The 27894-nt window shown below is 35.6% G+C and overlaps 1 protein-coding gene across 1 annotated transcript in view; it reads left to right on the top strand.

Moving 5' to 3' along the window:
• Enpep (glutamyl aminopeptidase) overlaps window positions 1–27619 on the top strand; it is an 80693-nt gene extending 53074 nt beyond the window's left edge. Inside the window, exons 12-20 of the mRNA XM_076864573.2 lie at window positions 6352–6488; window positions 6622–6677; window positions 12075–12225; window positions 13626–13699; window positions 14001–14105; window positions 14194–14364; window positions 18354–18494; window positions 24223–24301; window positions 25217–27619. Coding sequence (XP_076720688.2) covers window positions 6352–6488; window positions 6622–6677; window positions 12075–12225; window positions 13626–13699; window positions 14001–14105; window positions 14194–14364; window positions 18354–18494; window positions 24223–24301; window positions 25217–25369 — 1067 coding nt within the window. The 3' untranslated portion in view covers window positions 25370–27619. The remainder of the gene's footprint in view (window positions 1–6351; window positions 6489–6621; window positions 6678–12074; window positions 12226–13625; window positions 13700–14000; window positions 14106–14193; window positions 14365–18353; window positions 18495–24222; window positions 24302–25216) is intronic.
• The last annotated feature ends 275 nt before the right edge of the window (window positions 27620–27894 follow it).

The raw sequence follows: 27894 nt of genomic DNA, 5'->3' as shown, positions 1-27894 counted from the left end.
GCTGCTATAATCATTTATGTATAAGTTTCTCTGTAACTTCCCTAGGTTTTCTCCCACTTTTAAAAAAAAAAAAAAAACTTGTATTATAAAATCTTTTGTGATTTTTAGATTTACTATAAACTCTACCAGCTTTGCTATTATGGAAGAAAGACTCTTCTTTAGGCTCTTCTTGACAGGAATTGCTATCACAATGAAACTTTCCCTTTATCATTTATGGTAACAATTATTATAGCATTGTGGTCAACATTCTGAATTTCCAGATCAATACCATTCTGTCTCAGTATTTGTATTCATTTAGGTTGTGATTGAATACTAAGCTGTATCTCTTGTGGTCTGTCTTCCGACCATTTTCAGATTCGTAAGCATATTTGTCAAAGGAAAATGGAAAAGACAGAAAGAACACACTAAAGAATATGTAACAGCCCTGGTAAAAGACATAAGAGAAGGTTAGGATTTCATTGGGAGGTTTAACTTTTTACCACATTTTCCCCCCAGTGGTCACCATGTTTAATGAAGGTTGGAAGAATGTCTTGGAAGCAGCTTCATTTGCTGTTTACAAATTTAAAAGCATGAATAATTCATCTATCCTCACAGTTTACCCAGCATTTTCATGGACTTAGGATCCCATAGCAGTGAATTTTCAAGATAACTAAAGCTCATTCTAATACTTCATAAGTAAATTTTAAGAGTTCAGAATAAACAACCTTCTAATATTTATTGTGTACTCATTAGATAGATTTGGAATGTTGAATTTGATCCCTTAATTAATCAGTTATTTCTTTCAAGCCAGTATTTATTAAAGCTAACTTACATGCCAGATACAGGGGTAGGCCTGGAGATAATGTGAGAGTAGGGGAGAAGCGTGACCCCTTACCCTTGTGTGGACAGTTGTCGAGGGCTAGGTCAGCAGGTAGATACAATACTGTCCTAAGTGGCTGGTGTGGTAACTGAAAATAGTGAAGGGAACACACAGGACAAGCACCAGTCCAGATGTGGGGGATCAGGGAAGATTACTAAAGAAAAGGATTTCTAGGCCAAGAGTTCAGGGGCTACTGATAGAGTTTAAATGGCTGACAGGATTGATGGAGTCTTGGGGGTCCCTGTACTCTGAACAGGGAGTGTTAGCATAGAAAAGAGAGAGGGAACTCTCACACTCCTTTCTACCCTTGAAGTATTATGTTTAACACATTTTTTTTTTCTGTAACTATTGACTTATCTTTGTCTATCCTCCCACGGAGTATTCCTTGAGGAAAAGAACCTTATCCCTTGTTGTTGTTGTTGCTGTTCCTGGCCACTTAGCCAGAAACAAACTAGACATCTCTTCCTACTTCAAAGTGCCTGCTCCATTTTTAGGCTATGCAATAAGTTCCTGTTTCCTGTTTGAGAACATCTTCAGCTCTCGGCTCAGAGCACAGATGACGAACATGTCTGAGTGTACTGAATGGGTAACCAGCTCATGTTACCGATCCTGCTGCCCTCCTCTTGGTTTCTTCGGTGACTCATCAGTTAGAAACTCCCCGGGCAATAGTGGGACTTCCCCCCTTCCCACCCCAGATCTTTTTTATTTACATTCATATTTTAAGCATTAGAAAAAAATTGAACATGTACTCTCTAAACAAAGATGAATGAACGAGGACCTCTATCACAAGCCTGTTCAGGCTATTCCAAGGTGTCCTCAAAACCTTTCCTTTTAAACTATAGATACTAACTAGATCCTCTTTTAAATGAATTTATCTCTGTTAAAATGAATTTATTCTTACCAAAATAATATGTTTCTTTATCCTCAATGCTGTTATTTCCTCGTTGGGATTTTATTATAAACATAGTCCTTCTCAGGACTTTCTCTGTAGTATATTTTATGCTGCCGTTTCATTTGTCATTGTTCCTTTATGTTTCCAACAAAATCATTGTCATTTAAGCTTCCTATGCTCTCTTTCTTCTTTTTCAATTACCCTTTAAGCTTTCCGAAGACACAAACTGTACCTCATTTCTTGTCCCCTGTTCACTCTTATTACTAGTGCTAGGCAAATCCTGAGAGTTTGTGAGTCCTCGCTTAATGGACTGTCGCCTGTGTATGTTTTTGTAACCTCTCTTTCTTTAGTATCAGATACTATTTTGGCTATTGTCGATGCTTCTACCTTTAGTGTTACATGGACCTTCTTACTTCTAATTTGCCTCTTTCTAATATTTAGTGTGATCTTGGGTAATCACCTTGCTAAAACATAATATTTTTAAATAGTCATCCATAAATACATAGGATCTGAGGCCTAGGAGAGATATAGACAGGCTTTATAGCTCTAACTTCCAGATTCAACCATGACTGGATACTTTAATAACCATTCTGACTATCATAAAAACAGGGTTTACTAAAAATAAATAATGGCTATATTTAAATATTTATTACCAAAATAATGGTGAGCATGTAATTTTATATACAATGCCAAAAAGCAAAGGTCTTCATTTTTTCAGCCTGAGCCTCATGGAATGTGCAAACTTTGGATGATTATGGACACCATTTTGGTGGTTTGGAAACTCAGTTTGTTTTTTCAGCCCTGGTCAACCAAGTCTTGGAAGATTTATTCACCCAAACCAAACATACAAGAGATTAACCAAGAATGCTAATTTGTTAATTTACCCACAGATAAAATATCCTGGCCTAGTAAACCAGCATACTCATGTCAGCTAATGGTGTCTCTTCCCAGGGGAAAAGTTTACTTAGTAAGGATTAGGGCAGAGTTAAGGTAAATCAGTTATTTTAAGATGTCATCAAACTGTGATAGCCTGATATATTGCATCCTCCAGGTGACCGTAATTATTTTACTTAGAAACTATCAATAGTAGCCTGATGCAATAAAGTTTCTTGTTTGTGCAAGAGTCCAAAGAAGGTATTTCTGACTTGCCATCTCTCTTGGGTGGCTCTCCATCAAATAACAATCCTGTTTTCTTCTTTCTTCTGATCCATCCCCTCTTGGATGTTAGAATTCCTTGCTAGATCTTTTGTATCTGGGCAGAAACAGAGGAAGTTAATTTAGAGACTAGGCCTAGAAGTGCATCTATTGCTTCTGCCCACATATTATGGCCAGTTCTCAATGTGTGCTTCTACCTAACTGCAAGGAGGCTAAGACGTACAATTTAGCTCTGTACCCAGGTGGAAAAGGGAACAGTGTGGTGAGCCACTAACAAGTCCCTGCCACATACACTGTTCTCTATAGGACCAGAACTGTCAACAAGCCTGGAACACCTGTGCCATCTCAGTTGGGCCCCTTCCCTGGGCAGACACTGGCAGATCTTCACTATCTAAGACTCTTTTGCAATTTTTCTTCGCAGTTGCCAGAATCATCACCACTGACAATCCTTCCCCATGACAGGAAGGTTGGCATTTTCTCAGACTCCTGCTTGTTTTATATTAAAACTACACCTTTCTTTCTAGGAAGATTGTAATAAACTATTTGTGAGATTTGGGAGCGATCCTATAATTATCGCTAATATAATCATTAATACTTTCTTGATTGGGCATTTTGTTGTAAACATTATCCAATTTGACAATGGATCATGTTACCTTTAGTTTCAGAGATTGAAATGTTCTTCCTTGACCCCACAAACGGACAATGCATTCCTGATTGAAATTTTTAGCTCTTTAAGTTTGTGTATCATGAGTCAAAAAGTACTGCTCTTGAGTCTTTTGTTTTACTAGTAAGTGATGCACAAAATTTAAAAAGATGTAAATTCTGTCATTACATGCTAAAATTTAATCCGCTCAAAGAACTAATGCAATTCAACCTTTATAAAGAAAAACATTTCATTCTTTAGGAATCTCAGGTTATTGCAAGCTGTCTTCTTGTCTAAAATTTGTTATAATTATTTATAAAAAATAGTAACATTAAAGAATGATTGTATATGCTCTTTTGGAAAAGGTAATTATCAGTCTCCATAAAAAACAACAACACTGCTCTTAATAGTCAGAAAAAAAACTAATAAAAAGTAAATGGAGAAACAAAAAAAGAAACACACCTGTACTTCTCTGTGTCACCAGGAATAGGCTCAATATTTTAGTCCTACTTACTTCATTATGTAACTAAACCGCCAGACAGTATTTTGCTGCTGACAACTGTTCTGAAAGTAGCATGAACTTGGAAAGTCCTTAACTACTAACTTCCTGGATCTCAGCTTCCTCATCTATAAAGTGAGAAAAATCACAGTGACTCTAGACAGGCTTAACTGGAGACATATAAAGCACACTAAAATACTGCAGTATTTAGATGGATTGCCAGGAACTTCTCAATGTTATTTATATTTGCTTTGCTATTTATAGAACTGGCAGCCTATCCCCTTTCATAATAATGGAGATAGCTACCATCTGTTGGACACATAACTATGTGACCAACACTTTACCTATGTTAATCTTTGCAACAGGCCTGGGGGATTTTTATCCCTGTTTTACTCCTATTGAATGGGAACACAGGAGTCCAGTGATCTGGCCAAGGTGACAGGGCTACTAAGCCACAGAGAAAAGACTTCATCCTAAGTCTTTCAGACTCCAAAGTTCATATTGTTTCTTCTGTAACATATGGCTTTCTGCTTAGCAAGAGACTCTCCTCCTGATACAAACATTCAAAGTATAAGGTTGCCAAAAGATTAGCTTCCTTTCAACAACTTGTCCATGGGAGAATGACAAAGAAAGATTAATACTACATGAGTGAGGTAAGGGTTTATAATTTGTCAAGTACCTACTCTGAAAGTTCCTAAAGAAACGTATTGTCTTGTTGAAGAGCTTGCTCATATATTATGAAAAACTACTGTGTCCTGGATGTCTTCCAGACCTTGCAAACACTTCCAAGAGTTAAATCATCTTTCCTCCCCAACGGACTTACCTTCCTCTGTTCTCTAATGGCAACATCATTATTCATCCAATCATGCAAGCCCTTTTCCCTTCCTCCAACTGTCCACAACAGGTCAGAAGAAGGATTGTGTTGGTCTTACCTGTAATCACCTCCTGTTTTCATCGTCTCTGCCTCATCCTTTCTTGCCCTTCATTATAACAATGGATTCTAAATGAGTCTTCTTTTCTCTAGAAGTCCTCCAAAATATCTCCCATAAAATGACCTTTCTAGAAAACAGACTTGAGCATGTTATTTTCCTACTTAAAAACCTTCCTTATCTTTCCATCTCTCAGAAGGTGAATTCTCCATGCATGATCTTCATTGCCAGCTTCATCTTCTGTTTTCCAGTATTTTCTCCATTGTCATTACACTCAACTAGTTGAAATTCCTCAAATATACTAAGCATCCTCACGTCATTATTTAAATTGGATATTGTCCATGCAAACAAAAAGCATAGGAATTGGAAAGTTATGCTAACAAATATTGGTCATGTCAGAACATAGCTTTGATTTTAAGTGTATATGCTTAATTTAAAACATAAGTCTCTATTCCTTTAGTATTGGACTTCACAGCTCATTTTATTTCTCTAACTTTGTAGTGACTTCACTCTAAATATGGGGAAGATATTGAGAATGAGATGTGACTTCCTTTACCCTCTGTAAATATTGGATGTAACTTTAGAAAGTTAATTTGATGAATCCACTGATGAAAAAAAATGTTGTTATAATCAAAATAAGGAGGAAAAAGATCTTACCAAGATAAACAAAACTGAAAGAAAAATTATGAAAAGTATTAAAAAATTAAGAATGTCCCATTTGGATTCTAATTCATTTGCAGGTCTTCTTGACACTTTAAAAGCTTTACCAGGGCTGGGGATGTAGTTCAGTGGTAGAGCACTTGCCCAGAAAATATAGGCCTTGGTTTCAATGCCCAGCACTGCAAAGAAAGGAGAAAAAAATAAAAAGGAGGACCACTGATTCTCAAATCATTATTCTTAGCAATAGCCATTTTCACCAGTTTCAATGGTTGGTTTCAAATGTTTACATTTTTATCCTCTCCCCAGGCAGCCACAATAAACACTTTTCATGTAATGAATCCATTGTGATTTGGAATATATGGACTATCCCAGAGGGCATAGGCTTCTCTGTCTTTAGGCATTGTTTTATTTTATTAAAGGATTGGCCAGCATAGAATTATTTCATTCATTTGGAAAGCTTCTGCCAGTAAGAAATGTAAGTCACAAACAACAGGACACTTATTGACATTACTTATTTCTTTTTCAGCTTATTCACCCCAGTGACATTCTAAAGTTAGGCAACTAAATAAGAATTAGGCTTTGGGGTTTTGGATCCAAATCAAAACTTGACTCCTTGAGCTAATATTTCTTTTCTTTCTGCCCTCTGGGTCTAATTTCTCTGTGTTTACAGTATATGCAAACATGTTTCTCATTAGTGTTTATTTACTACCACAGGAATCACTTTGAACCCTTATGATCCTAGTGGAAATACTTTTCTCAAAATAAATCCAGATCATATTGGGTTTTATCGTGTAAATTATGAAAAACTAACTTGGGACCAGATCGCTGAGAATCTTCTCTCAAACCACTCGGTAAGAGACAGCAATGGTTATGAATTGTTTTATTTTTATTCTAATAGCATTTTAATGAGTGATATTAATTTTCTCAACACATTTTATTTATGTTTCATTTTTTTTACTTCTTTTTTTTTTCCATTTTTCCCAGCAATTTTCTTCTGCTGACCGTGCAAGTTTCATTGATGATGCTTTTGCCTTGGCAAGGTAGGTTATAATAAGATCGGATCATTTAAGATGTTGTGCGTTTTCCCATAAATATTTGCTTAAATGAATTACAACATTTAAGTATTAATAATTTTAGTTTAAAATAGTCAAGCCAATATTTTCAACATCATTGTTTTTATTGGCCCTCTTTTTAAAAAAGTTTATGTGTTCCTCATAACCAAACTGCTGATATTAGCCCATCACTTAGACACAGAAACCCACACACCCTATTAACTTTGAGTATGGGTTGTTCTGGATCAGAGTCCTTGGGCTAATTAGGAGTGATATTTGCAAAGGCTCAAAAGTGTACCTACACAATTTGATTTAATAAAAAGGTAACCAATGTGTTTTATTAATTTGGTTTCATGACCCCAAGCTCATTGTAAAACTTGTCTAGAATTGTCAAATCTTGTTCAGGTCATTGGGGAAGGAGCCATGGTGTGCCACGATTTATCAGAATTAAGAAGCCATTTAAGAAATTTGTCTCTCTTTTTTATTTCTCATGATCTGAAGGTAATCTGCATGTAGAAAAATACAATCAACACAAATTAAGGGAAGAGAGGATTCTTAACCATGGTAACTCTCAATTTTTTTCAGGTAGTTGAACACTGGTTGTTTGTTCAACAAGTATTTATTAAGTTTCCAATACTTTGCAGAAGTTGGAGACACAGCCCATTTTATTTCTCTAACTTTGTAGTGACTTCACTCTAAATATGGGGAAGATATTGAGAATGAGATGTGACTTCCTTACGTAGCCTCCCATGGCTCTTTGTCTGGGTTGGGTATTCCTCTTTTGGGTCCCATCTTCTCCCACAGAATTAAATCAACATTATTTATTAGTTGTCCATTTCACCCATGAAATAAAAGTTTCATGAGGGTAGGCACCCAAACCCAGCTCATGGCTGCATGTGGCTGTTAAAGTTGATGCTCAATAAATATTGCCTACAGGGATGGCTGGCAGGATCTATAACAGCAGCAAAAGGCAGAGGAGAAGTATTTTTTACATGGACTTCCTGGACAGCATGTTAGAAGTCAGAAAACCTTGGCATTTTTTCAATGAAGAAATAATAGGTTAAAAAGCAGGCTTTTGAACTTGATTAAAATCCTGATTTCATGTAAACTTAAGTCTTCTAACCTCTCTCTGGTTCAATTTCCTTATTAGTAAAATGGAGATGAACTTATAAGGCTATTGTGAGGAATAAATGAGATGGACATAAAGCACCCACCATCTGACTTTTCTGTCAGAAAGTGCTCAGTAAATTGTATTACTTGACCAAAATGCATCAACTATTGATTATTAGCAGCAAAGATAAGATGCATTTAGAAAAGTGATTCTGAATTTGTAGTCTTTATAGGTGGTGTAGAATATGATGCTCTTTAGTGAATTCTCAAGTTTAATCTGCCAGATATGTAATAGATTAATTTTTTCATTTCATTACAATATGCGATTTGCTCATTTAATGAATATGCATTGAGCACCTACTAGGTATAAAAGCACTGTGTACACCCTGGGAGACTAAGTAGTAAAAGAAGATGACTGATAAGGATTTTTAAACATAACAGAATTATTTAGAATTTTTTTTTTCTGGGAAACTCTCCAGATGCACTGTGTACCATGACCTCTTCCCAAACTTAGCCTCTGTTAGAATTACAATGAATTGCAGTATCTTTATCATTTAATTCCCATCACAACACAATGCAGATTGCTCTTTTTGTTCTGAGATGAAGGGAACAGCTCTTGAATACTTCTCTCAGGAAATGGATATAAAGCAAATAGCTCAAACTATAGAAAAGACCTTTTTTGCATTCCTCAGCTCCTTAGCCATGACCTCATAAAATTTTTAAGAAATATGGGAAGGAAGAAAGTGAAACTAATTTAAAAAGCAAACTATATGTAGAATCACACCGCAGAGCTGGAAATACCTGAGTTAACACCTGGCCCAGTTTCCTTCTACAACATATGAAGAGAACTGGATTAAGAGAGGAACAGACTCCACCAAGGCTGGTGACAGCTGTGTCCTTCCCACTCGGAAACTTTAGGAGGGAAGAAATGTACAATTAAGCAGATAAGTACCTGTGGAAGGATTAGAGCTTACACAGGTCTATTGAGGTGTTAAAAAAATTAACTTGATGTTTAATAATCAGGCTGGGCACAGTGGTACCCACCGGTAATCCCAGCAATTTTGGAAGCTAATGTAGGGGGATCAAAAATTCCAGGCTAGCCTCAGCAAATTAGTGAGATCCTATCTCAAAATAAAAAAAAAAAAAACAAAAGGGCTGGGGATGTAGCTCAGAGGTAGAATGCCCCTAAGTTCAATCCTGAAAGAAAGGAAGGAGAAAGGAGGGGAGGAGGGAAGGAAAGAATATAGGAGGGAAGGAAGTAAGGGGGAAGTGGGGAAAGAAAGAAAATTCTCAACCAAGTCTGGCCTTCAAATCTAGTTTTGTTTTGTTTTTTTTTTTAATTGACTTAACAAAAGTGGTTTGAAACCCAACATTGAGTAAGAATGTTTTCTGGTGTTGAGTTCCATAGAAGGAGAGACTGAAGTGGAGGTTCTTTTACAAATCATGAGATTTGGGGTAGGAGGGCAGGAAAAGGGTAGGAGGAAAACGGGGCCCACGATGTCCTCTCATCTGAAGTCTGGCTTTGCCAGATTCTATCAGGAAGCTATGAACTGTAGGGGAGCAAGTTCAACTTGAGGGAAGCTGGTTGACCTTTTGTATTTCTGAATTGACAACCCTTGGGAACGGGTGGCTGTTGCACAATTTCTTTGGCAAGATGGATGTGTTTGGCCAAGGGCTATTTTCTGGAGAAGGCAGAGCCAGGAACCCACAGAGCACCATGAAGGAATCTGGCGCAGGCCCTCCGAGTGTGTTTGTCTTTCTTTCTTTCTTTCTTTTTTGGTATCAAGGATCGAACCCAGGAGTGCTTAACCACTGAGCCACATCTCCAGCCCTTTTTATTTTTTATTTTGAGACAGGGTCTTGCTAAGTTGCTTAGGACCTCCCTAAATTGCTCAGACTGGCTTTGAACTCGAGATCCTCCTGCCTCAGCCTCCCGGGCAGCTGGGATTACAGGCATGCTCCACCATGCCTGTCTTTGTCTTAAAAAACATTTTTAGAGTAGAGCAAGCAGATTGGGGGAGGGAGGAGAGGAGGGAAAGGGAAAGCACTATGGAATGAGATTGGTCAAATTATGTATATGTACAAATATGGCATAATGAATCCCACAATTATGTATAATTATAATGCACCAATTAAAATTTTAAAAAAATTCTTAACACTTGTTCCCAATCAGCCATATCAGTATTGTCTGGAAACTTAGGAGATATGCAAATTCTTGGGCCCTACCCCAAAACTACTGAATCGGAAACTCTGGGAGTGGGGCCAAACAGTTATATATTTAATAAGCCTTCCAGGTGTTGCTAATGTGTGCTTAAATTTGAGAATTCTGGCTCTAAATGATACTGCTCTTCTGATTCAGTAAATGGAAACTTCAAAGTAAGGTGCTTTGAGGAAAATGAAAAGTTGGTTGTCAATTCAGAAATACAAAAGACCAACCAGCTGGACTTCCCTTAAGCTGGACTCACTCCCCTACAATTCAAAGTTTCCTGGTGGAATCTGGCAAAGCTTAACTTCAATTAATACTTTTAAATATATGTATGTATGTATACTTAGTTGCAGATGAACACAATACCTTTATTTTATTTACTTATTTTTATGTGGTGCTGAGGATCAAACCCAGTACCTTACGTGTGCTAGGCAAGCGCTGTACCACTGAGCCACAATCATAGCCTTCCATGAATACTTTAATTCTTTAAGTATTATCCATATAATTATTATCAACCAGCAACAATTCACTCCCTATCCAGTGTTCTGGTTCTGTGACTCAGACATCAAGAAAATCAGCAATACCAAAGTAGAACCACTGCATATCAAGTGTACTGGGATAAAAATAATAGACTAGGATATTAATTTTTCAAAGAACTTGAATATATCGTATTTAGTCAGGACCTTTAGGTCCTTGGTTTTCCTCCTTCTACAGTTAGACAATTCTCTTGGCTTTTGTAACCAAGCCCATTCCTCTGAATCTTTTCACTTTCTAGAAATGTGTGGCCCACTTGGTTTCTGACTAGAGTCTATTATTCTTCCTAATTTTTTCTTAACCACTTCACTAATTTGATCCTCAGAGTGACAACTATTCTTTAGAAGTTTCCCAAGAAAATATTGATAGACCTAGATGTTGCTGTATCCAGTTGAGAAAGTATATAATCACTAACATTAGAAAACTTTCAATTAAGTCATAAATGTCAACACAAAATTCTATAATTTCTTAGTTAATAAACATTCTTTATAATAAGCTACTCCATTTCTCAAAATTCTTTATGCTTTTGTTAAGGGAGACTGAATGCTCTTGAGTAGAAATCCTTCTAGATCAGACCAGGAACTGAGAACATATGAAGAAGAATCACATCTTTGAAATGAAAACAAACTATATTCCTATCTTTCCAATACTCATACATTTTCTAAGCAAACTCTTAAGGGAGGAATCAATACATAATTACATTATTGTTTATTTTTAAAATTATCTCAAACATAATAGCACTCAATGCGTCAATATCCTAAATTCAATAATTAAAAAAAATCAATCTTTAATTTAAACTTTCAAAATGTGATTTGGAAAGACAGAATTTCCATCTAATGTTCTTTTGGAAATCTAGGCTACAATTAAAAGGTGTAACAAGTCCTGAGAATATTGATTTCAAAAGGTTATAAGATGTCTTAGAGGAGAGGAGAAGTTAGATTCTTTAAACTTTGAAATGTCAATAGAACCTTCAAATTTTTTGGAAGAGAAAAGTCCATTTTTATTTATGAAGATTACTGGGAAATGTATAAGAAAAGAGATGTTACAACTGGAAATATAAGCTCAGTTTTAATGCTTTGTTTAAAGCATCCATGATTAGTACTGCCCTTCATGTTTCTTCTTCATATTAAATGTAAATAATTTCAATAAAATACACTTATAATGAAGTCTTTATGTATTCTAATCAGTTTGTGAACTTAAAATTTAAAAGCTTTTATTCATCATTATTAACCACATATCAAAATGGCTTTGGTTTCATCTGGATTTTTGCCATAGTAACTTTTTTTAAACTGTACAATCTTAATGTTATGTTTTCTTCATTCTATTATCGCACTCTTATATCATTTTGAACAAAAACCTTTGGATTGGTCCTCAATAGTAAGTGCAATTTCTTAATTGATTAATAAAAGAATTCTCATTAACATGGAGTTACTGGGGATCCCCCATATGTTGGTACTTTTAGCCAAATGTAAACTAAAATCTGTTTTCTAATTAGTTATGTATGTGTGCATGTTTTGTTTTGTTTTGTTTTTAAGAGCTCAACTGCTGGGTTATGATGTGGCTCTGAACTTGACCCGGTATCTCAAACTGGAAGAGAACTTTTTACCATGGCAGAGAGCCATTTCAGCTGTAACTTACATCATTAGCATGTTTGAAGATGATAAAGAGCTATACCCCATGATTGAGGTGATGTTGCTGCTATAATAAAAATATAAACCTTTAGTCATTAGTAAAATAGGATGGTTTCTGAGGGAAGAAGCTCCTAGGGGACATATCATCGCTACCTCACAAGTGAAAACAAAACAAAGTGCAATCTTGACTAATCAACTTAAGGAGATGCTATCTATTCTTTTTCAATTTGAAGCATATCAGTATGTGTAGTTTTGTATATTGCATAAGGTATATATTTGAGTATTAGAATAAATACAATAATAAATATTTTATTTAAAATTTATAATATTTCAAACTGTAAATACTAACTGGATCTTACCTTAAATGAATTTATCTCTGTTAAAATGAATATTCTTCCCCAAATATAATATTTCCTTATTCTTGAGGCTGTTATTTCCACATAAGGATTTTGTTGTAAAATAGTCATACCAAATTGCTTTGTTATGTCTGTGGCATTTTGGTAGTTCACTTGTAATTTTAAACCAAATCTGAATTTGAATTTCTAGCTCTTTCACTTACTAAATGAAAGACGTTGGGCAATTAATTTAATATTTGTAAATCTTAACTTCCTTTTGAACAATAGGAACATCAACACTCATCTGCCTTTGTGAGGATCAAATTATATGAAAGTTCTCTGTAAATCCTAAATATCAGTTATTTTTATTATTTCATCAATACTTGAACAACTTTCTTAATGCTAGAACTGTGTCAGGTGTTTTCTACTTATTTCACATATTAACTAAGAAATGGAGGTTAAAAAAGAATTACCCAGCCAGGTATAGTAGTGCATACCTGTGATACCAGCAACTTGGGAGTCTGAGGCAGGAGGATCACAAGTTTGAGGTCATCTGGGCAACTTAGCAAGACTGTCTCAAAATAAAAAAATAAAAAAGAGCTGGAGAAGTAGCTCAATTGTAAATGACCCCTGGGTTAAAATTCCAGTACCAAACAAAAGAAAACACCTGGGCATGGTGGCACACACCTGTAATCATAGTAACTTGGGAGGCTAAGGCAAAAGGGTCACAAGTTCAAGGCTGACCTAAGCAATTTAGTGAGGCCTTAAGCAACTTAGCAAGAACCTGTCTTAAAACAAAAAATAGAAAGCACTGGAGATGTTGCTCAGTGGTTAAGCACCTCTGGGTTCAGTTCCTCGTCCAAAAAAAAGGCTTACCCAAAGTTTTATAAAACATTAGAGAAAGATATCCAAGGTGGTTTATGTCCCCATGATTGAAGCAAAATTGTAATGTGATTTAAAAAAAAAAACAAAAAACTGAACACATTCTTTTCCTAAAGTCAGGCCCAGAGTTTTCAAAACTAATAGGAAAATGCTTACAACAGGGGACTGCAGATTACAATAAATGAGAGACTGTTGATAGGTAGCAAATCATGGTAATAACCTGATGTTTTTATTTCAGAAATACTTCCAAGATCAAGTGAAGCCCATTGCAGATTCTCTGGGATGGGATGATACTGGCGACCACCTCACAAAGTAATTTTTCACCTTTTAAAAATTAATCTTCATTTAGGGGCTGGGGATGTGGCTCAAGCGGTAGCGCGCTCGCCTGGCATGCGTGCGGCCCGGGTTCGATCCTCAGCACCACATACAAAGATGTTGTGTCCGCCGAAAACTAAAAAATAAATATTAAAAAAAAAATTCTCTCTCTTTCTCTCCTTCCCCTCTCTCACTCTCTCTTTAAAAAAGAAAATTAATCTTCATTTAGTATTTGTGTGTTTTAAGGCATGTTGAGAAGTGCTTAAACCCTGGCTTTGTGTTTTGCCTATTTTCTAAGGTTACTCCGTGCCTCTGTGTTAGGGTTTGCCTGCAAGATGGGATACCCAGAAGCCTTGAAGAATGCTTCCCAGTCATTTGAGGACTGGATAAGGACAGGCAAGAGGTGACTATTCACCTTGTTTTTATTTCTAGAAGACTTTAAACTGAGAAATGAGCCACTGACATCTCTGAAACCTTGCTTCCTTGTCTAGCATTCCTGTAAATCTCCGGCTTTTGGGTTATCGGTATGGAATGCAGAACTCTGGAAATGAAGCTTCATGGAACTATACTCTAGAGCAATACCAGAAAACTTCATTAGCGCAAGAAAAAGAAAAACTGCTCTATGGATTAGCATCAGTGAAAAATGTTACTCTTTTGGCAAGGTAAGTGTCTTTTTTATTTTTTTTTTATTTTTTTAGGGTTTTTGGTGTTTGTGGTTCTAAGGATCAAACCCAGGACCTCACACATTCTGGGAAAGTGCTCAACCACTGAGAAAAACCCCTAGACCAAGTTGGGATTTCATTTCATTTATATTAATGGTATTTAGTAGTTTATATGTCACAGTCTTTTAAGACTCTGATTAAGAAAGCATTACGTCTTTTTCCACAAAAAAATCCATTAAAAAACATTTTTCATGTAAGAAACAAAATATCCATCTTGTGATTGAGCAAAATAAAGAAATGTAGTCTCATATGAAAATGTTCTGGAGGTAGGTTTCCTGTGGGGTACAGTGATATTTTTATCCAGAACCCAGGCTCCTGTTCTGCCATGCTCAAGGTGTGGGATGTCTTGTGACTTCCAAAGCTCCAAACATGTTGTCATAACCAAAGATGTCCAGTAGAGGAAGAAAGGAGTAAAAGAACTTATCTGTACAAGGTTCTGTCTTTATAATTAGAGAACAGTTGTGTTCACCTCCCCTTATAATCCAGAACAGATTGAGATGCAATCAATGTGGGTCACACTCCCTGTCTACCATTTGCTCATTTGCTGAATAGGATGGACTTGAATTGATTTGGGCCAATCATAAATCTTTGGGGTTATGGTAACGATCTGCCTTCCCTAGGTACCAAAGATATCTAAAGATTTCCAAACTAGGCTCTATCATCAGAGAAAGAGGAGTTCTGCCACAGTGTGTACCCACGTGTGTATATACACATGCATGAACACACACACACACACACATTTACATTATTATATTATACCCAGAAGGTACAAAGACTGCTTGAAGCCCATCTATGAATATTTTCTCACTGTTCACCTGTGCTCCAAATTGACTGGCTTGTGCCTTAATTCACTTTTTTTTCTCATTTGTGGTATGAGTTACCTGTCATTCATTTTACCACCACTTGTAGTGCCCCTTCTATGTAGGTCTAGACATGTAGATTATGGAAATAAAAATAAATAAAACATAATATCTATCCTTGAGCAACTTACAGCTTCTTGGGAGAGGCAGAATATAAACAGTAAACTACAGAACAATACAGTTTGAAAAGACCACAAGAGAGGTTTGCTTTTGCCTAGCAGGGCCAGCAATATGCCTCCATTACCTTAAATATGTGCCAATTCTCCAACTCTCTGCTATAAGGTAGCCCATTAGGAACCTAGTCATTTTAACATCACAGGTACTCCATTAATATGTACAATTTTGTGTTCTTAATGTATCAGTTAAAATAAATTTAATTTAGATTTAAAAAGAAATTGATCATCCTAACATCCCTCAAAACATTATACTTGTCATGACTTTCATAGCATTGTGCTATTATATCTACTAAGGATATATTAGAAAGTACTTTAGATGCTGTAGTAAGACTCTTGTGGGCCAAGTGGTAGAGGATAAATTGTGCAAAACTTTAGGAGCCCAGCACTTCAGTGCAGTTCCAGGAAGTTCAATGGTTTCCTGCATGTTGAGATATTCCTTCTAAGGTAAAAGACAAGTTGCCACACCTGTACTACCTTAAAAAAAAAAAGATCATTTTAGTGGACTTAGTAAGCCGCTTTTATTTTATTTTTTTTTTAAGTGGTACTGGGGATCAAATCCTGGGCCTTGTGCATGCTAGGCAAGTTTTCTATGTCACTGAGCTACAATGCCAGCCCAGTAAACATTTTTTTTTTTTAATTGAGACAATGGCGGGGTGAGAGGGGCGTGGAGCGGGGTAGGGGGGAGGCTGGGGTTGTGGTCAGTGGTAGAGCGCTGCCCAGCATGCATGAGGCACTGGTGTCAATCACAGCACCACATAAAAATGAAATAAAGATATTGTGTGTCCACCTACAACTAAAAACTAAATATCAAAAAGAAAAAAATCAAGGCAGTTGTCCTACATTTGAGTGTGTCACTTCAACCACCTACAAAGTCTTTCAGTTTTTAATAATGACAGAACAAAAGAAGGCTCTCTGAAAAATTCAGGCTATAGTAAAAGCTTTCCTAGAATTCCTTTCTTATCTGACACATATGATAAATATGTTGTATTTCATGAGTACAGGTTTACCTCCTGCAAGTACAAAAAAGGGTAGTATCTTTATTTGCTCTCTGATTATTTCCAAAAGTTTGAACGCTGTTGAGTGATGAGCCAGTAAGATGGGGAACAGCTGATACTAATTTTGTCTGCCAGTCTAGTTTTTAAATCAGTTGTTAAGCTACAATTCTAATTTAAATGGTCTCTTGGAACAAATGTCCAGTCTTCTCAAGTTCCTTTTCTTCCACGTGTTCCTCCTATACAGGGAGGCATAAGTCATCTTGTTGTGATGGAGAAAGAGAATTCTGGTCCTTCCTGGTTTTGCCTTAAGGTGTTGACCTATTTTGGTCATGGACCAGAGTCCACTGGGTTTTTATAGATCATGTTTTACCTGCTGGAACACTGTACATTTTCCAGACACTAAAGCTGTGTTCCTGGTCATTTTCTTCTGTTCATAAAGTACCCGTGCTGTGTGGCCTTTTTGTTTTCCCAGCAGCCCTTTGGGCAATCCTATATCTTATTATTAGACTGAAGAATCTCCTAGGTTCCCCTATAAAGTTCACAAGTTAAGGGAACCAGGAACATCACCTTACACCCATTAACATGTTCACCTCACTCTGCCTACATGCACTGACAGTCACCTATACCATAATGGACTTAGCCCAAAGGTAGGTCCTCAACTGCAGGCCCACCTTCAGAGGACTGGAGAGAGTGATGTTGTTCAGTTTCCCATGTGACATGGACTTCCTTTAAAGCTTGAGTTTTCTCCAGTCTCAATTAGGGTACACATCTAAGGTCAAGTATGTTGTTTCTTGACATATTAATAAAAATGAAAGAAATGTAGAATTATCTTTTTTCTTTGACATAGGCTGATTACTGAAACTTTCTCACAACTCAAATTGAACACTCAGCCCTTGGTTTAGCTATTATCTTTTATTTCCCTAAAGATGTGAATGAATCATGCCAATTGGTAAGAGGCCATGGAAACCCAACACTAGAAGAATATGAAAATTCTATCAGCAATAGATATCTATTTTTCAGATGTCATCATAGTGAATAAAATATGTGCTGATCTTCTTTGGAAACACTCTTCTAATACCAATATGCCCTTATGTAGAGCCTCAGGGAGAAATACAATTGTAGGTACAACCACTGCATAAATTTAATAAAAGTATCCATTTGGTCATTTATGTTCATGTATTTGCATCATGCTATAACTAGAGCCAAATAATCTAATCATATAGATTACATTTGGAGATTGTTTCTTATAATCTAGGGAAAAGCAAACAAGTTTTGCGTTTTCCTACAGCAAATAAGAGCATAAAACTATTAACCATTTTTTTAAAAGAGCATAAATATTTTATCTTAATTTACTAACTTCTTTTTTTAAATTTAGTGGGATAACACATAAGTGAGTTAAGTGTTTATGTTCAACTCCATACGTTTATTTTTAAAGGTTGATCATTAAAATACTATTTTTTTTCTATTTTTAGTATTTCTAAAACAATTTAAATTTTTGTGGGGGGAGGCACTAGGAATTGAACCTGGGGTGCTTTACCACTAAGCCATATCCTCAGTTCTTTCTTCTCCCCCTCCCTCCTCCTCTCACTCAGATGTCTCAGTTGTTGAAGCTGGCCTTGAACTTACAATCCTCCTCTCTCAATCTCCCTAATTGCTAGAATTACAGGTGTGCACCACTACACCTGGCAATTATTTAATTTTTTAATGTTCCTATAGTTTATATTTCTCAAATTCTCAAAATCATGGGCTAATCTTTAAAAACAGTTAAAAATATTGAACCTTTTTAAATTGTGTTTCATCATTTATCATATTTAACTCACTACTGAATTGCAGGAACAACAGTTATACTGTATTGGCATTTAGCTAACAGTGCACATTTTTTGTTTGACTTCTCTTAGGTATTTGGATTTGCTCAAGGACCCAAACCTTATTAAAACTCAGGATGTGTTTACAGTCATTCGATATATCTCCTATAATAGCTATGGGAAGAGCATGGCGTGGAATTGGATACAGCTCAACTGGGAGTACCTAGTCAACAGGTATGATGGTCTATGTTGTCTTTGTTTGATATTATTTACAAGTTCCTTCCTTTTTCTCTTTGGTGTACTTCTACTGACATCTATACAATATCTGAAATAACACATCCTCAGAGGTAAAAGAAAATGGTATTTACCTTCCAAGTAAGCAACATACTAATGAATTTTAACCACAATTTTTTTTTTTTTTTTACTGGAAATTATTGTTTCCAAACGATCTATAAGATTCTGAGATCTGAAGAGATGGCTAAATTGCATTATTTTTAGTTTGGGTAATATAATTCTTCTCATTGTGCTAGTTGCTAGGATAATGCCAGGCACATATTTAGGTCTCAATATTCGAAACTTAAACGAGAATTCCTGAACCTGGGCTCAATTTAGAACCCTATATCTTATTGAGGTTATATGGGTGATAATGTATATCTCCTCTGACCAGATAATTACACTTGTATTCTAAATAGTTCCTTAAATAGTTCTGAATAGTTCTTCACTGACATTAGCAGGGTTTTGGGGAGGTGGTGGGAGTGGTGAAGGAAAGTTTGAGGATTTTTTTGTTGTGGGAATTGAATCCAGGGCCTCAGGCTTGGAAATCACACATTCTATCACTAAGCTACACCCCCAGCCTGACAACAGCAGTTCTAAAATGGGACAAGAGAAGAGCAAAGTCAGTGAAAGAGACGCTTTTCCAAACTTCTTAAGAATTTCTTAAGCCCCATGTAGAAGAAATATTGCTATTCTTGGTTCTGATCCTCTAAATGCAATTTTCATGAAAAAAAAGCATTTTTTAAAAAATGTAAAATAAATACATGCCTCAAATAAATGTGTAGCTGGGTGCGGTGGCGCATACCTATAATCCTAACAGCTTGGGAGGCTGAGGCAGGAGGATCACAAATTCAAAGCCAGCCTCAGCAAAAGCAAGGCACTAAGCAACTCAGTAAGACCCAGTCTCTAAATAAAATACGAAATAGGGCTGGGGATGTGGCTCAGTGGTTGAGTACCCCTGAGTTCAATCCCCAATACCAACAAAACAAAACAAAACAAAACAAAGCAAAACAAATAAATGTGTAAAGATTGGTGCAAATTTACCACCTGTAGTCCTCACCTTAGGAGACAGCTTCTGTTTTCCCTTCCCATTTTCTCAAGTCATCCAGAGGCACCACCTACTTGGTAATGACTGCCATGTGAGAAATACCAACTACAGCAATCCTGCTGTTTCTTTACTCTTTTCTATTCTACTCACTAGTGGCATTGTGGATATTTTATTTCTTTTCCTTCTGACATCCACATTATATCTCCAGCTCTCAACTAAGGTGTTTCACATTGCTTTTGCCTATTCATGATAAGATTTTTACCTTTTCTATTCTTGTGACTAATGAGTAATTGTTCATCTGTCTCTAAAGATTGACTACTAAGTCAGTAGTATGGTATAATAAAGTCTGTTTTTAGTCTGTGGCAACAGATGAAAAATCAAGTCAATAATTTTGGCTTAAAGAACATGATCAAACATGACTGAAACTAAACACTATCTCATAGACAACAGAATTTAATAAGAACTTAATTAAAAGTTCTGTGTGCATCAAAATAATTTCTTAGGGGTAACACAGTAATACTTACATAAATATTAAGCCCAAGAAGATAATTTTATATAATTTTCTAATTATTTACAATATTTTTAAATCCTTATTTTAGTTTAAAAAATAACCAATATGATAAATACCCAGCATATTTCCCCTGACTTTCTATTCTTGATATGATATTGGTTTCTTGGGATAAACATATTTGATTCTCTCATTTCTAGATTTACACAGGTACTTGTAATTTTTATTAATCTATTTATTGCTAGCTCTCAAATATTTTCTTTGATTGTTTAGTCACTAAGAACAAAACAGAAAGGTACTATGGAAATTGTAGGTCATTGACAAATTCTTATTACCTGCATTGTAGCAGACTTTGAATCTCATTTCAGGAACTCAGTATGTCTTTCTTCTTAAAATCCCCTCTTATTAGAGAACTGATTTTTTTTCTTTTTTTTACAAAAGGCAGATAAGCATTCTTATCTTGTTCATAATGCCTTTTATAGTGCAATATAACCTAGAAATAATTTTGTTGTCACATTACCATTTTTCCTCTAGTCATTTTCTATGGTTATTTATTTATTTTATAGAAATGGAATTATACATGTGACTTTATAATTTGATTTTTTTATACATATCACTGTATCTTATGGATGTCTCTTCATGTCTTTAGGTTGGTTTTTGAATGTTGTTTTTAAGGACCCAACAGTATTTTAATATATTTTAGTTTACTTAGCCATCTTTTAAACAATGTCATTGTTCCCTGACTACTATAAATAATGTATTGTGAACAATACCTTTGAAACTGAGTTTCTTTGTTCTTTTCAAATGTCCCTGACAATAACTTTGGGATACAGTTAATACTAGAAGTATTACTACTGGGTTAAAGCATGTGTCCATTTCTAGAGTTTTTGATAAATATCGTAGAATCATGATACAGAAAAATTTCACTAACAATTGCCCATTTTTCCAACCCTTCCAATATTCAAGATTGATATTTTTAAGTATTCTTGGTAACTGAATAAATAAGAACTAATATCTCATTTTAAACTATAAATCTTCCATCCAACAAGTCACATGGAGCACCTACCATGTGCTAAGCATTACGTTTGGCATTGGGGATGGAACATTTAGGAGAAGCAAACCTCGTTCTCTGTCCTCATAGAGCTTAGAGTTTAGTATCAGACACCAGTAATATGTGAAGAATCATACAAATGCATGTGTACTTAAAATTGTAACAACTACCAATAGAAGTAGTTCAGGGTGTACCAATATAATATAAAGGGAAAAACAGAATATCATCTCTACAATTCTGTTTTGGTACTTAGCTTAACCAGCTTGTTATAGATCATGTAGATCTATACTACACTACTAAGAATTTCTCCTGAATAGAATTACTTTCAGTTTAATTTGTTTTTTTTTTTTTTTTTTTACTGTGTTTAACTTACTTTGGAAATTACTTTGAAAACATACAGATCATAACCCGCAAAATGCAAATAGCTATAGACCAAATAGACCAAGTGGAAAGAAGTTGGAAGAAAGGGCTTCCCTAAGGACATGATGGTTGAGCCAGAGGAAGTGCAGGAGTGAATTAGGCAGATGGGAAGAGAAGCATTTCTGGATAAAGACCTTTCAGGAGAGAGAAGAGTAAAGACCAAGACTTGCAGAGTCATGTGAAAAACTGGACTTGTGTTCTAAGCAATGATGAGTCACTGAAGGTTTTTAAGTAAGAAAGTGAAATGATGAATTTTACTTTGAAAAGAAGCTCTGGTGGTAAGATGAAGGGTAGACCTAGATGGGGGCCAGAGTGGGATCTGGGAAAAGCCGTTAGCTGCTTTGATAGTCCCAGCAAAAGCCAGTGACAGATTGGACTATGGATGTAATGGTAATGATGAAGAGACAACAATAACATTTAGAACCTGGTAGTAGATTGGAAATGGAAGATGAAAGTGAGGAGACAAGGGTAATGCCTAGATATGAAAAGAAAGGTGTATTTGTATGTTTCTCTGTGGAGCAGAGGCAAGGATATCTTTAGGAGGGAAGAAGCAGAGTTTAGAGGTTGGGAGAGTGAAAAATCTTTGAAAAAGGTAATGCAGAGAGAAAGTAAATGAGTTGGCTAGGGTGATGTAGGAGCATCATCAGTGTGAGGGCCCATTTAAGTAAAGTTTGAATTCATGAATTTATAATGAAAATAAAGAAGATCTAATGGTCCAGGAGAAAGTAGGGGTGCAGATAGCCAAGGGGGCAGAAATCCAAGAATGGTCATAGTAGAAACTGAAAGGTAGATTATGTCATGGAAGGTGCATAAATTAATAACTTCAGGTGCAAATTACTTATGGATGATCACAAGGTATCATGGGAATTTGTTGACTGAAAAAGAGTGGAGAATATATCATTGGAAATAAGGTCAAGAAACTAAGGAGCTAACACTGTAAAATCACCTCATGATGGGGTAGCCTGGAGGAGCCAGGTGCCAAAGGGTATTGTATTTGAGGGGAAGTAACCAGAGGGAAGTCTTTAAAGGGAGTGAAGGAATAATGGTCTGGGAGCAGCAATGGGGAGCATGAGCACTCCATTCTCCCAAGCTGCTACAACAAAGAAAGGGGGAAAATAAGCAGGATCTCACTGACAAATAGTGTTTCCAGCAAAGGGACAGTTCCACATGGTTCCAGACGCTAGGCAGAAGGTTCAAGAGACACAGGCACATTTTGGATCATGACTGATGACATTAGGAATGAAATGTGTGATGGAATCAAATTCAGTGGTGTCTATGGTAAATAAGAGTGCACATTGGCCCTACCATACAAAAGATCATGATTGAATACTAGACTCTTTCAACTTTTTCCCAGGGGCAACTTTTCATTCCTTTTTTTTTTTAAAGAGAGAGGGAGAGAGAATTTTTAATATTTATTTTTAGTTTTTCAGCGGACACAACATGTTTGTTTGTATGTGATGCTGAGGATTGAACCCTGGCTGCATGCATGCCAGGCAAGCGCGTTACCGCTTGAGCCACATCCCCAGCCCAACTTTTCATTCCTTTGCGAATGTCACATTAGCGTATTTCACCATCTTACACTTTCTAAGTTTCTTTATATGATTAAAATATTTGTTCTATTTCCCTAGTTCATTTTTTACTTTTAAATTTGTTCATGGCAGATTCTTTTTTAAATTTGTGTAAAACAAACTTTACCAGTTTTTGTCTTCATAGATTTTGCTTTTGCTAGGTGATAATTTTTAAAGATTAAAATTTCTCCCACTATTTTGTATGTTGATAAATTTTCCGGTATCCTTCCCAACATTCCAGTGCTCTAGCTTTATACAGAATTTTGTGGTTGTCTTCCTTGCACTGTAACTAATGGTGATATCTGTACCTGTGTCATACCTGTTTATATTATGATCTGTAAGAAAATTTCTGCATCTTGCTCTTAACCAGAGACTATGCAAGAATGACAGGAATAGAATATCATCTTTACAATTCTGTTTTGGTACTTAGCTTAACCAGCTTGTTATAAATCATGTAGATCTATAGTACATTACTAAGAATTTCTCCTGAATAGAATTATTTTTAGCATAATTTGTTTTCTTACTGTGTTTAACTTACTTTGAAAATTACTTTGAAAACATACAGATCATAACCCCCAAAATGCAGATAGCTACTAAAGCTCTGCCTTCCAAAAGCAGAGTTAATAGCCTATGTTCAAAGTTCTGCTCCTGAAGGAAGATGCATGGAGTAGCTGAGTTTCTGCTCTATTGATAAGATCTGGGCCCAGTGTCTACACCTAGCTGCAAGGAAGGCTGAGAAATGTGGTCATTAGCTGAGTGCTTCTGTATGCAGGAAAAAAAGTACCTAATTTGAGAATAGAGCAAATAGTCCACCATATCTAAGGAAGTGGTGTGAATCTGACTACAAAGAAACAAAACAAAACAATAACAACAACAAAAGCCCACAGAAGTTACTAAGTATTTCTCCTGAATAGAACTATTTTCAGTTAAATGTGTTTGCTTACTGTGTTTAACTTACTTTGAAAATTACTTTTTTTTTCTTTGAAAATTACTTTAAAAAAACACAAAAAATAAAAAGGAAATCTTTATCTCTAGAAAAAGATTGAAAGCTCAGGCACTTATACTCCCTTTTATTCCTCTGCTTTTCTCTTCAGATTTACACTCAATAACAGAAACCTTGGCCGGATTGTCACTATAGCAGAGCCATTCAACACTGAAGTACAACTCTGGCAGGTATGAAGATACATTCCTCTCTACTTGTCTAGAAAGGAATATAATTATACCTTTTTTCTCAAATAGGAGTGGTATTATCTCCATTCAAATAAAACAAGACAGAAAGAGAATGCTTGTATCTAATAAAATGTACACCTATGTTTTTTTTATAAACTGAAAAACAAACTTTAAAAGTTGAGAAATATGAAGCCTTAGGTTCACCAAAGCCTGAACAGTGTGCTTCCCCTTTCCTGGTAATTATAACTCTGATCAAGGTTTGATTCAATTCAGAATTCATTGTTTTGGAATTTTAAAACTAATCCCCAATTTCTGAGTTTCCAGGGAGGAAAAGTGTCCATTAATATTGGACAAAGAAAGATCATTTGACATTTCAGTTATTGAGATTTGAAAATTCTTGCTTATGTTAAGAAACAAAATGATTATTTTTTGAATGGAAAATACTACTATGACTGGGTTTTGGCGAGAGTTTTGGAGGGTAGAAAGGAGAATAGAACCAAGTTGAACAGAGATCTTTTTTTATGAATGAACTGAAATAAATGAACTGAAAGCACATTAAAATACTCCAAACCCTTGGAGTGAGAAACTAGATAAAAACCACCATTCCACTGGCCAGATTTTCCAGGTAACACCTGAGGAATGCACAGAAAATAGAAAAGTGAGCAGGAGCAGAAATGGGCATGCCAGCCACTGGCATGCTGCCCTCCTTCCTCACCCTGTCAGAGCCTCTTGGCTTGGCAAGCTGGCAGGGGTCCAAAAGCCGCAGGTCATGCTTCCTAATGGAGAGGCAGACCTCAGTGCCTTGCAATGATACTGAGTAGCCAGGTAGGAAGGAAGCACACCCAGTTTGTGAATGAAATTCTTGAAGAATAATTGAGATTAAAATGGCATTCCTAATTATTTCCCTGTCTTTTCTAGATGCAGAGCTTTTTTGAAAAATATCCAGAAGCTGGAGCAGGAGAAAAACCTAGGGAACAAGTGGTGGAAACAGTGAAAAACAATATTGAGTGGCTAAAACAAAATACAGAGACCATAAAAGAATGGTTTTTTAACTTATCAAATAACATTTAATATGTTCAAATGTCATATTTTTTTAATTTGTGAAGTTGTTGTTTTTCCTATTAAGCATTTGATGGTCTAAATTTAGAAGCACTAAGGAGAGAGCCTTATGAATGGATACTGCTTTTGCTAAGTACTGTGTTGACGTCTTGCAAAGCTTTTAAATTGTTCCTCTTTGTTTATGAAGGAAGATACTAATAGAGTATTTAATATACTCAGGGATTTCTTCTAAGTGTACTTCATAGGAGATTCTTTACAAACTGAAGAGAATTTAATAGTCATTTTAATGTCTTTAAATATCATTCTTTGTATCTTAAATCTGTGAAAATAGAACAATTTGGTCTTAGCTTTACATTTTTAGTACCAAAGAAACACCACTTAATCTTCTCTCCTGATTGATTTTTAAAGTTTAAATACCAGTACTTGAGGGACATATTACCATCTTAATCTTTATTTTATTATTCAGAGTTACACAGACCTAATATCATTTTATTCACATATGTCTTACTACTTTAAATCCTACCAAAGTAACCTGGGCTTAAGTTTTGCTCGAGGATTGCATGAATTAGCCAAAGAAATGGCTGAATGTTGCCATTGCTCTTATAAAATCAACAAGAGAACTCTTCTTTCTTTTTTAAAAATAAATCTAAATTATTACCTTGAAAAGAATATTGTTTTTTGATGTCATTTTACTCTTGAGTAAACATGTCAGCATCATTCCCCAAATAATTTTTCAAGTTGCAAATATGATTCAGGAACCTGCCTTTTTTCATGCTTGGTACTCTCTCTTCTTTCTCCACTCTTTACAAAGCTCCTTCAAATATGCTATGAAATTAGAGGGAACATAGTGCTTAACTGTGCTCCATGGATTTTAGAGGAAAAAAGCTAAATAATTGGAAACTGTTCAGGAAAGAGAAAAGGTGGATTATTCCATAAAACTAAATGGAATTAGAATTTAGCTTTGACCTCACCTAGCAATCTAAGTGTGAAAATGGGGAAACTCATGGACATCTCCAACATGACTCTGCATATCTGAGGATATATCTTCTTATAGTTAAGTTTTATATATAAATCCTTAGATCCTAATCCATACAGAATAGCACTGATCAAATTTATATGCATGACTTGATTAAAGACATCAATTTCATAGAAGCTGGTGGCCAGAATATGTTTAATGTGGCACTCGATGCCTAGTAGATCCACAATGTAAGTCCAATAGGCATTTATCTTTTGATAAATGTCTATGTCCCAAAGTGCTATATCTAGCAAATCTAAATTTATTTGTAACCTTTGGAAGTACAGGGCAATTTAGGAATTGCTTGATAAAAATTGAAGCACAGGGATACAATCAAAATCTTAGTAATTATTTTATTTACACAACAATACGCTCTAATCATGTACTCCAAACTGTGAATTTTGCTACCACTGTTTCTTATCACTTCTCAATTCACACAGCTCAACTAGCAAATTCAAATGCAGACTGAAGACAAAAATGATACAAAATAAAACACTTCCAGACAAATTTTTTATAAATATTATTGTAAATTAGTTCAGAAGGAAAAACACATTAACCTTATAAATCATCAAGAAAACCCCAATAAACTCATGGGGATTAACATCCTAACTTCAAATTCTTGCCCCAATCAGAACTAGCACTTAAAGTCCATGTATTATTTAAGGGACAAATAAAGAAGTAAGATGGTTTATCCTTCTGTTTTGTGAAACAAAATTTTTAAATGAAAATATGTTTGAAGAAGATGGTAAATAAAACAGATTCCAACTTATCAAATAAATACATATACATATATAAATGGAAATTCTTTTAGTACACACACACACACACACACACACACACACTCGATATTTATTGTGAGGAATTGGCTCATGTGATCATGGAGACAGACCAGTTACCATCAGCCATCAGCAAGGAGATCTGGGAAAGTCAGTGGTATAATTCAGCTTGACTCTGAAGGTCTGAGAACCAGAAGAGCTAATCCAAGTTCAAAGACAGGAAATGATGAGATGAGATGTCTCAGGTCAAGCAGTCAGGTAGAAAAGGGGAAGTAGAATATTCCTTTTCTTCCATCTTTTCTTCTATTCAGGATCCTAAGGCATTAGATAGAGCTACCACGTTGGAGAGGGCAATCTACTCTACCAAGGAAGTGATTCAAGTGCCAACTTCTTCTAAAAACTCCCTCACAGACAAACTAGAAATGATACTTAATTTGAACACCCTGAAGTCCAGTCAAATTGTCACATAAAATTAACAATCACAGTTGATCTTATGGTCTTCATTCATTCATTTAATCATTCATTCACATAACTAATATTTATAAAGTATCAATCATATAAGAAATCACATTTTATGTTCTGGTCATCTTAAATTAGAAATGGATTTAAAAGACAAGTGGGAAGAAAATGAGTTGAGAGGATAATGGAGGAGGACGAGAGAAATAGGGCAGAGAATGTCAACTAACCAGCAATTCGTGTTTTGTCCTGATATTCCACCTGGAGAGCCTTTAAATGTTAACATGGCT

Source organism: Callospermophilus lateralis, chromosome 8 (genome assembly GCF_048772815.1).
Source record: "Callospermophilus lateralis isolate mCalLat2 chromosome 8, mCalLat2.hap1, whole genome shotgun sequence".
NCBI classification, from domain to species: domain Eukaryota; kingdom Metazoa; phylum Chordata; class Mammalia; order Rodentia; family Sciuridae; genus Callospermophilus; species Callospermophilus lateralis.
The sequence above is the reverse complement of the archived record's forward strand: the minus strand, read 5'-3'. Positions and strand labels throughout refer to the sequence as shown.